We start from the raw sequence: 11687 nt of genomic DNA on the forward strand, positions 1-11687 counted from the left end.
TCATCCATTTAAAGACCAGAGACAACACACCATGTTGAAACAGTAGGTTTGTCTGTGGAGTCCTCCCTTCAGTGGTGTATTTAGGCCTAGCAGTGCGGACCCCAGCCCATAATCCTCCTGCAGACACACCTGTAGAGGAGAGTATAAAGACTCTGGACTGAACTGAGTCAGACATCAAGCTTCAAGGAGTTTCTCCACAGAAAGCTGTTCACAGAAGCTCCGCAGCCTCCACACTGACTCTGAAGATGACTCTCTCTGCCAGCCTGCTGCTGCTGCTCCTGCTCGGCCTCTCTCAGGCACAACCTGTCCAGGAGGAAGGAGACCAAGAAGAAGTCACCGTGACACCGGACACCGAGGACATCACCACCAGGATTCTGACTTCCAACAACAACACAGATGAGATCCTGCTGGAAGGAGACCTGCTGGTTCCCAAAACCAGAAACGCCATGACGTGCTGGTCCCAGAGCTGCCTGTGGAGGAAATCGTCCAACGGCTTTGTGATGATCCCCTACACCATGAGCCGTGAGTTCACCAGCTATGAGAGGCAGCAGATCGACTACGCCTTGAAGTCCTTCCACAGCAGCACCTGCATCCGCTTCGTCCCCTATCAGAACCAGTACGACTACATCAGCATCGAGAACAAAGCGGGATGTTTCTCGGCTCTGGGCAAACAGGGAGGCAGACAGGTGCTCTCTCTCAACAGGCAGGGCTGCCTCCTCCACGGCATCATCCAGCACGAGGTCAACCACGCTCTGGGCTTCCAGCACGAGCAGACCAGGAGCGACCGCGACTACTACGTCAGGATCAACTGGCAGAACATCAACCCGCAGATGGCCTACAACTTCCACAAACAGGCCACCAACAACCTCAACACTCCCTACGACTACTCCTCCATCATGCACTATGGAAGAACAGCCTTCTCCATCGGGCACGGAAGGGACTCCATCACCCCCATCCCCAACGCCAACGTCCAGATTGGACAGAGGCAGGGCATGTCCTACTGGGACATCAGGAGGATCAACCTGCTCTATAGATGCTAAATACAATGTTGATAACAAATGCAAATAATTCACACTTTTTCTGCAATTAACCTGATCCTACAATAAACAGTGGATGTGATGTTGTAGATCATAGATCATTCTTCTTCTTCACTTGATTCAAATATTCAGATAACAGACGGAATAAAACCTCATGTCTAAAACATTTAATAAAAACAATGCAACAAATAATATCTGTGTAGTTATGTTTCTTTGACTCTGTACCTGCAAACATTTTACTTTTGCATGCGTTAAAACAAACTTGAAATCACTGTACAAGGCGACTCAAAACACACATAAGATGACACTACAACCATGATATTATATGACACATAACAATGTGCTCTAAGCTCATTGGAGATTGATAGTTTAAGGCTTTGAACAAGTAACTATAATATTTCTAATGAATAAGAACAAAACTCCAGCAGTTCTTTGTCCAAATGTAAGATGAATACAGGATTAGGAAGCTCTGATAATCTCATTTACCTACAGCAAAATAACTCAATAAACTCTACTCTGTCCTTCAGTTGTACACTTTGGTCTCGACTTAATATCTAAACAATAAATGGACAGATTGTCAGGAAAATAAACAGAGATACATTCATGATCTTAGGAGATATTCCAAATGACTTTGGTGAGCATCTAACATTTCCTGTAGTGACAAGAGCAGGCGAAAGTTTTCCATCTATTTTTTTTTCATGCTTTGATTGCTCTGTTTGTACAGCATTTTGGTCAGTATTTGTTGTTTTTTTAAATGTGCTTTATGAATAAATTAACATTGACGTTTGTCTGAGACACATCTCAACATTGAGAGCATCAATATTCTGGTCTAACATTCATGAACCTGAAGCTTGAATCATTAATGACCTTTGTGATCCCTGACTTGTGTTCTAACTCCACCATCAAAACTTTTTTCATGCAGTGCTTTGGTTGATGACAAAAGTCGTGCAAAACAAATAACCATCCTACTTTGGGTCTGCTGTTATGTAGAATATAGTTTCACAGTGAGATGCTAAACTATGATTGAAATATGACTGACTGGGTGAACACAGTAAACCTTATTTACATCTTAAAGATCAGTATGTTAGCACTGTTACTGTTAACATGATGGTATTAGAATGTAGCTCATACTACAATAACACGTTAATCACAACCTCACAGTGCTGCTAGCATGGCTGGAGACTCAGTCTGGTTCAAAGAGTGTTAGCATTCAATTTTTGAATAATTTACTACTTAACCCTGTGATTGAAGTATAACATTGGTACTGTATATAACAAGGCACAAACTGAAGCTTCCTTTATTGAAAACTTCCACTATTTTATCTTTAACATAAAAACTTGTATTGCTTTTTCAAATAGCAGGTTATTTACACACTTAATAGACAACAGTTGCCTGGACTGATTTTAATACTAAACAATTTTCATTAATACAAACTAAGATTTGACATCACAAGGGTGACATGTTTTCAGTTATTCTAAAGGGTTGTGTTAATGTTTTATGGCCAGTTAATATCAGAGACGCAGCCCCCACTGTGATTAGTGGCTATCTTGGTTGTCACAGTGTGTGTATGATGTCTGAGTGTCTTTGACTTAAGTCTCTGAAGAAGTAGTGTTAAGATTGTGACAAATATTACCAATAAGGTGGCAAGTCAGCGGAAATAAGAACCTACAGCAAATATGGAGAGAGGAGTGGATGAGTTCATATTCAAATCAAGTGTTCATTAGCTACTGTATTTGGTAACATTCTTACGATGTACAGTAATGATGTACTTTACAAAGCTGGAAGTCTTAAAGAGACGATGATACACATTATTATGCTGCTTAAATGAAGGTAACTTTGAAAGATAACTTGAAGTCTAGTTGGGAGGATGGCCATATCATCTGTAAAGTTAAAAAAGTCTTGAACAGTGAAGCTGTGATCATCCATTTAAAGACCAGAGACAACACACCATGTTGAAACAGTAGGTTTGTCTGTGGAGTCCTCCCTTCAGTGGTGTATTTAGGCCTAGCAGTGCGGACCCCAGCCCATAATCCTCCTGCAGACACACCTGTAGAGGAGAGTATAAAGACTCTGGACTGAACTGAGTCAGACATCAAGCTTCAAGGAGTTTCTCCACAGAAAGCTGTTCACAGAAGCTCCACAGCCTCCACACTGACCCTGAAGATGACTCTCTCTGCCAGCCTGCTGCTGCTGCTCCTGCTCGGCCTCTCTCAGGCACAACCTGTCCAGGAGGAAGGAGACCAAGAAGAAGTCACCGTGACACCGGACACCGAGGACATCACCACCAGGATTCTGACTTCCAACAACAACACAGATGAGATCCTGCTGGAAGGAGACCTGCTGGTTCCCAAAACCAGAAACGCCATGACGTGCTGGTCCCAGAGCTGCCTGTGGAGGAAATCGTCCAACGGCTTTGTGATGATCCCCTACACCATGAGCCGAGAGTTCACCAGCTATGAGAGGCAGCAGATCGACTACGCCTTGAAGTCCTTCCACAGCAGCACCTGCATCCGCTTCGTCCCCTATCAGAACCAGTACGACTACATCAGCATCGAGAACAAAGCGGGATGTTTCTCGGCTCTGGGCAAACAGGGAGGCAGACAGGTGCTCTCTCTAAACAGGCAGGGCTGCCTCCTCCACGGCATCATCCAGCACGAGGTCAACCACGCTCTGGGCTTCCAGCACGAGCAGACCAGGAGCGACCGCGACTACTACGTCAGGATCAACTGGCAGAACATCAACCCGCAGATGGCCTACAACTTCCACAAACAGGCCACCAACAACCTCAACACTCCCTACGACTACTCCTCCATCATGCACTATGGAAGAACAGCCTTCTCCATCGGGCACGGAAGGGACTCCATCACCCCCATCCCCAACGCCAACGTCCAGATTGGACAGAGGCAGGGCATGTCCTACTGGGACATCAGGAGGATCAACCTGCTCTATAGATGCTAAATACAATGTTGATAACAAATGCAAATAATTCACACTTTTTCTGCAATTAACCTGATCCTACAATAAACAGTGAAAGTGATGTTGTAGATCATAGATCATTCTTCTTCTTCACTTGATTCAAATGTTCAGATAACAGAAGGTATAAAACATGTCTAAAACATATTTAATAAAAAAAAATGGAAAGCGGATCATATCTGTCTAGTTATGTTTCTTTGAGCCTTTTAGCCATGGGTTGAGCGACTTCCGAATAAAGTCGGACTAAAATGTGGTGAAAGTCGAGTTAAAATCGACTAGTCGCAGATGACTTCAAACATTAAAACACAGTAGAAAGTAATGCTTTGCAACAATGCAATCTATATTCTTGAACTGAATGTTGTGGCATCTAACACAAAGGAAGCTACGGAGGCTTTTCTGGAAGTTTATTGAAGCTTGAACATGGGCTTCTGTCAGCCGTAGACCATGCCAACACCATAAACACCGTCAGTCTGACACTGCTAAATATGCGGCTCTCGCTCGGCAAATCCTCAGCTCAGCCATAACTTCCGTCTCTCGCATCGTGCATTCACTGACACCACACCAAGTACAAAAAACGCGCAACAATGTCAACTAATAGTACACAACATAATTGAACATGAACACATGAGCTTATCAATACTGTGCGCTGCAAAGTTTAGCCTACATAAATCGGCGCCGTCAATAGCATTTAACTCCACAGCCTATAAAATCGGATAGTGTAGCCGGGTTAAAAAAAAAAAAAAAGCCTTTTCGGTGTAAAGCAACGAAAGGTCCAAAAACTTTCACAATGAAATTCATCAGCAAATTGTTGATGTGCAGACTCCTCCCTACTACTGCAGGGTGTTTGATGAAGTTGTTGACTACTTTGGACCGTTCCTCTGCTAGTGTTAGCGGATGCTTTTACAGATGAGTGTGCATTGCAGAAGTAGCCTACATTTGTTGTATTTCAGGACTGACTTACACATTTTGCACGTCACTGTAGTATGGGCTTCATCTTTAGTGAAGTATTTCCACACACTTGATGAACCGCTGATACTTTACTGCAACGACGCATAGGGTTTTCGCCATTGGTTTTTTCACCTGCCTTCTCGGAGGGAGCCATGTTGTTATTGTCACGTGACCAGTGGCTAGTCGATATGACGCTTAAGCGTGGCACGGCAGTGAAGTCGACTAATCGACTTGTCCGTACAACCCCTAGTACCTACCCGCAAATATTTTACTTTTGCACAGTTAGTACAAACATTAAATCATTGTGCAAGGTGATTCAAAACACACATAAGATGACACTACCACGATGTTATATGACACATATCAAAAACAAAGCATTGAGAGTAAAGAATTGAAACACATTCCTGTGAGAGTCAGTACAAAGACAAATGTTCATTTAAGATACATTCACTTTTTTTAACCTGTTAATTCTTGCATTTAATACTACACTACATTTTCTTTACACGGTCTACACCAGAGATGCCCAATACCTTGCGATCGACCAGTAGATCGCGAATGTAGTGCGGTTAGACCACGTGCCATTGAAAAAATGTTTTAGATGTTAGTCTGTCATTTATCTGTTCCACCTCCAGAACAAACAGCAAGACAAACGTTGATCTTCTTTCTTTCTTTCTTTTTTTTTTACTTTATTTTGCAACAAGCCCTCCAGTTCAGCAGCACACATCCACAGCCATCAACAGCATTAACAACAGCAACTCAAGACCTCTATGCTCAAGTCTGCTGTTTTTCTTAAAGGGATAGGGCAATGTTCCCTAAAGGTGCCGTGGAACAGTTTTCTCAGAATAACAGAAACAAAGATGGATAGAGCTTTTAACACTGAAACAACATTTACTATGACTTAGGCTAGGGTATGTAGGGTAGGGTATGACAAAGTCAAAGTGATCTACCTACATATATTTATATATACAGTATTATATGTAGGTAGATCATTTTCACTTCATTTAGACTATTCTGAATGGACTTTTGAGACAATTCCTAACTTCATATCATATCATCCCTTGTGTATCATCACGCTGTTCAGGCTTCAGTATCCGTTCATGACGTAAAAGTAACACCTGTTAAAACATCAGTCTGGCTTCATCCTCCACACAGCCTCACTGAATGTTAGTCCAAGTTTGTGTATTAGAGTCAGAGTCAAACTTTTGATTGAGGTTGATGGACCCCGTGAGGTTGTTAGAAATTCATTCAGAACATCAGTTAGGGAAGTTTTAAACAACTTCTGTTTTTTTCAGTCCTACTAGTATTGTTCTACAGCTAGCACTTTATGACAGTCATTCAGTCGTACACAAAGTTTAAAAAAGTCTTGATCAGTGAAGCTGTGATCATCCATTTAAAGACCAGAGACAACACACCATATTGAAACAGTAGGTTTGTCTGTGGAGTCCTCCCTTCAGTGGTGTATTTAGGCCTAGCAGTGCGGACCCCAGCCCATAATCCTCCTGCAGACACACCTGCAGAGGAGAGTATAAAGACTCTGGACTGAACTGAGTCAGACATCAAGCTTCAAGGAGTCTCTCCACAGAAAGCTGTTCACAGAAGCTCCACAGCCTCCACACTGGCCCTGATGATGACTCCCTCTGCCAGCCTGCTGCTGCTGCTCCTGCTCGGCCTCTCTCAGGCACAACCTGTCCAGGAGGAAGGAGACCAAGAAGAAATCCCGGACACCGAGGACATCACCACCAGGATTCTGACTTCCAACAACAACACAGATGAGATCCTGCTGGAAGGAGACCTACTGGTTCCCAAAACCAGAAACGCCATGACGTGCTGGTCCCAGAGCTGCCTGTGGAGGAAATCCTCCAACGGCTTTGTGATGATCCCCTACACCATGAGCCGAGAGTTCACCAACGAAGAGAGGCAGCAGATCGACTACGCCTTGAAGTCCTTCCACAGCAGCACCTGCATCCGCTTCGTCCCCTATCGGAACCAGTACGACTACATCACCATCGAGAGCAAATCCGGATGTTACTCGGCTCTGGGCAAACAGGGAGGCAAACAGATGCTCTCTCTCAACAGGCGGGGCTGCCTCCACCACGGCACCATTCAACATGAGATTAACCACGCTCTTGGCTTCCAGCACGAGCAGACCAGGAGCGACCGTGACAACTACGTCAGGATCAACTGGCAGAACATCAACCCGCAGATGGCCTACAACTTCGAAAAAAAGGACACCAACAACCTCAACACTCCCTACGACTACTCCTCCATCATGCACTATGGAAGAACAGCCTTCTCTTTTCGGAAGGGAAAGGACTCCATCACCCCCATCCCCAATGCCAACGTCCAGATTGGACAGAGGGAGGGCATGTCCTACTGGGACATCAGGAGGATCAACCTGCTCTATAGATGCTAAATACAATGTTGATAACAAATGCAAATAATTCACACTTTTTCTGGTTCATTTTTTCTGTAATTGACCTGATGTCACTTTCAGCTGTGGATATGATGTTGAAGATCTTCTTCGCTAATGTTCAGATAACAGAACGTTTAAAACCTCATGCCTAAAACATATTTAATAAAAATAATCCAACCGATCAGATCTGTCTGTTTCTTTGAATGTATGAACTTTACTTTTACACACGTTCAGACATCCAATCACTGTACAAAATGACTCCAAACACACATAAGGTGACACTACAATAAAAAAACACCAACTCCATAATCATTTTTATTCATTTGTGTCTGTACGCCTGTAGGAAACCATGCATATGCACTTTACAAAATCCAAGCAGGGACTAACAATACGACAAAACTGGCACCTGTCTTCACATCTAATGGTGGAAACTGCTGTGAAGCAGCAGACACACTGCTCCCTCAGTCCTTTTTTAGCTCCACATTGAAACAGGTGTTCAGATCCTATAGCCCAGTGGGGGTGTGATATGAGTGGGTGGGTGAAGGTGGGGAGCTTCATCTGCTGTTTCGAAGCGAGTGACAAAAAATATCAGATAATGGAGCAACTGTCTCATAATGGCAGGAGTATTGTCGCCGACTTTCAGTCTTATTTGGTTGAAGAACCCTGAACACACCAGGACGTCATGACAGATTTGTTTATTTTTGCCCTTTAGCTCAGTGACAGGGAGGCCTTTGCATTCTCATCCCATCTGTTTTCATCATCCTGTGGTATCTCTCACCTCGGCCTGGCTGCCAACTATTTGTGCCACGAATTGGGGACATTTCCTACAGGCTCTGCAATCCATGTGGAGGACCCTCCTCCGACACACAACACAGTATGCTCAGACAACAGATGATAGGTAAATGAAGAATCGTATTTGCGCGTATTTCATTGTTACTTTATCATTTCTTCATCTATTCAGCTTTTAATGTTAATATCACTGTCCGTATGGAAACGTGACGGTTGTTCCACCTGGAGGTCAGTGCAATTAATATCATTAAGAAATAAAACCAGTTCGGTTCAGCTGGTGGAAGATGTATTCACACTTTGCACTTGATATAATAGCTGAATATGGTGTATTTTACATTGTTTGCATTGGATTAAAGGTGAAGAAGAAAAGCAATTAAAAACAATCCGGTTATATTATTTCTTTTACTGTTTTATCAGTTATTGAGCAAAGACATTTAAACCATGAAATAACACATACAGAAATATTCTGTACATTGTAAATGGTCTTGTATTTATAAAGTACTTTTCTACCTATTGCTATTCAAAGCACTTTACTGTCAGAATGACACTTCTACTATCCATTCATTCACGCTTGTTAAAAAGGCCAAATCAGTCTCTTTCTTAATGCTCAACTGTTATGTCATACTTCAGTCCACTAGATGGCAGCAAAGTATCTCCTGATGAGATGGTCGCTTTAAGGAACCTGCCTTCAACTCCTCTTTGTTTGTATTGTGTTATTTTTTCATTTTAACTCTTGAGTCGGCTACTATATGTTTCTGTTTTGGAACAATTTGCCCACTATGGTTATTAAAGCTTTTATTTAGTTTTCCTAGTACTGTGATGACAGGAGGTCACAGGCAAAGAGAAGGAAATGAAAAACACATCCCTCTCATCCCTCATAATGTACTGTGCTATACCATATTGCAATATTACATAATGCACTGAATACGGTGGCTTTGTGGTTACCTCAGATTTTACTGAGGAGCTGCGAATGTCCCTAGAGACATGTATGTTTTACACCCAAAGCTAAGTGTCTATATCTAACCGTGAGATGCCTTGCTCAAGGAGAGCTGAACAAGTGTTGCAGGTTGGAAAGCGTTATCTTCCACTGGAGTTTTGACCTTCAGAGCATCAACGTCACTCTGAATGTCCACATCTCCACATCTGACAGGGACAAAATCCAATTTTCCTCAGGTGACACATTTCTTTGTGTTTTTAGGGTTTACAGTTTGTGTTAGCACGCTGTACCCTCTCCTTACAGCCATTTTCAAAGCTTCCTTTGATCCCACACAGCCCTTTCATCTACAGGCAGAAAACTGATAAGGAAAAAGCAAGGTGCAGCAGCAGAGACTGTCTGTAGCAACCTTGTGTACTTACACATCGGGGTACTTAAAAAGCCGGCACATATGGTTTCAGCTTGTCTCTTAATATACTTTAAAATCCCAAACAAAGCATCCACTTTGATTATACTCTATTGTTAACGGACAATATGGACTTAACAGCTTAAAGATCGTCCAAATCTCCAGTGCTGAGACAAGACACCGCACGTATTGGTGTGAGTGCCTTCAAGGTGTGTGTGTGTGTATATATATATATATATATATATATATACACAATATCTGTCTCTCTCTCATATTGCATATATTGTATATTGTCTGGGCTGTATATTGTCTGGGCTAGAATGCATATGTGCAAGAATCGTCAAACATTTAGTGTGTGTGATTTAAAAGTCACTGCTCTTGTTTTAATGCTTTAAATCACATTTAGCGGATAGCTGGGATCCTCACAGAGAGAACATGACTAATTTAAATGCTGTATGAACAGTACAAATAGGTGCCGTAGCTTCACACGCAAGATCAAGGTGAGAAGATCAAATGACATGACCATTATTCATGTGTTCTTACTAAAATGTTAACCCTTCATAGGGCGAGGAGCCATATCTGGTAACGTCAGCACACATTTTTAAATCGCGTCCCCCATGCCTCTTAGTGAGGTCGAGAAGCATGTGTGTGTTGTCACCCAGCCAGTCAGTGAAGATCACGAAACTAAAAAAGTCTTCTTTTGCCCTACAATAATACTTCAATACTGTTTCAGTGAATACCTGATAAACAGTTAACTGGACTCATCCTTGCGAACCAAATGGATTCTTCCAGTTGAATGTGACATATATCGTTAGTGCTGCTATTGTGTACATACCATTCAGATAAAATGATTCTACAAGACAATGTAGTAGATCTTTATGACGGCATGCAGAATAGACAAAGAGGTTCATATGTTATTATTACATGTGAACTGTTGCATCTCGGCACCACCCTGCCTGTTCTACAATGTGCCAGCTTCAAGTTAGCCTACTGTTTGATGTTGATGACATTTGTGGGTGAAAAATGAGTGACTGCAATCATATAAAGTATCTGGGTTGTATTTGGCCATACTGCAAATTCTCTATTGTGTCCACTACAACCCCAGTATTGCAAGCATCCAGGACAAGTCCAATGTTTGACTTGCAGTTGTAAAGGAAACCCTTGGAGAGGCTTTTGTTGGGAAGCTTGGCTTAGTTTGGGTGAGGCCCACTGCAGTAGCTACCACAGCATAAAAAAATAAATAAACTGACACTCTAATTATATGCATATGTGCAGTGTGTATGTGCATGGATGTATCTCGTAGCCTTTAACATTATTATTAGCCATGTTATTTACTATTGTTCCCCTCAGCTCTGTTTCAATTGTAACGTGTCTAATTAAATAAGTAATTTTTGTAGGTGTATGTGTCTGCTGATAAAATCATCCTCATAAACAACTGGAAAACATTCATCAGCCTGTGTATCAAAACTCACAGTTACACTCAGCAGTTGGTTGGTGACATAGAGACATATAGACATATACAGAGACATGTAAGGAGATATTGTTATTGAATTCAACAATAACAAACCCAAAATAAAATTGGACTGCATGCAATAGGCCCTAATCAAGTGTTCCAGGTACGCAGGGCTAAACAATACTAGATGTATACCTCTTCCCTCATCTCCGTGGTGCCTCTCCATCCCATGCCAACCTTTGAATTTCTTCTTATTATTTTTGGTGAGTGAGTGAGTGTACTTTAAAGATGGTGGAAAAACTTGTCAAATGTCAGCTACTTGCTTTGACTTAAAGCATTCAGTGATTTCAAGAGCCACATCTTCAGGAACTCTGTTCTCACAGTAATAGTCGTTAGTTGTCTGCGCATCAGCTGCTATTCCTTATCTCATTATACTCTAATTGTTCCTCATTTGACTTTGTAGTTTTATTTACAGCAAACAGTTAAACATGCTAACAGGGCTAATCCCTTATACCAGGAGGTGCTAAGCCCCTTTAATCCCTCGGTAACAGCAAGGTTTTGGTTTTTTTAACCAAAGTTCATTTCCCACTTACCACGTGTCTGCCCAAATAGCCGTTTGTCAAGTTTATGCACTTCTTTAATGCACTGAGATGGCTTTAGAAATAACAAAAAGGAAGCACTTACTCTGCTGACATGTGCACTGAAGTTGTATTTTAACTACATGGGTCATTAAA

General features: G+C 42.1%; 2 protein-coding genes across 2 annotated transcripts; both read left to right on the forward strand.

The window, feature by feature from the left end:
• Positions 1 to 245: 245 nt before the first annotated feature.
• LOC311485891 (high choriolytic enzyme 1-like) lies at positions 246 to 5446 on the forward strand (the record flags this gene model as incomplete). Its single annotated transcript, XM_084541570.1, has 2 exons — positions 246 to 401; positions 3267 to 5446. The coding sequence occupies 2 exons, from the start codon at positions 246 to 248 to the stop codon at positions 3993 to 3995; spliced, it is 885 nt and encodes a 294-aa protein (XP_084397696.1). The 3' UTR covers positions 3996 to 5446.
• A 1139-nt stretch (positions 5447 to 6585) lies between these two features.
• Positions 6586 to 7447, forward strand: LOC311485890 (high choriolytic enzyme 1-like; the record flags this gene model as incomplete). Its single annotated transcript, XM_084541569.1, has 1 exon — positions 6586 to 7447. The coding sequence occupies one exon, from the start codon at positions 6586 to 6588 to the stop codon at positions 7369 to 7371; it is 786 nt and encodes a 261-aa protein (XP_084397695.1). The 3' UTR covers positions 7372 to 7447.
• Between the last annotated feature and the right edge of the window lie 4240 nt (positions 7448 to 11687).

Source organism: Chelon labrosus, assembly GCF_963514085.1.
Source record: "Chelon labrosus genome assembly, chromosome: 3".
Taxonomy (NCBI): Eukaryota; Metazoa; Chordata; class Actinopteri; order Mugiliformes; family Mugilidae; genus Chelon; species Chelon labrosus.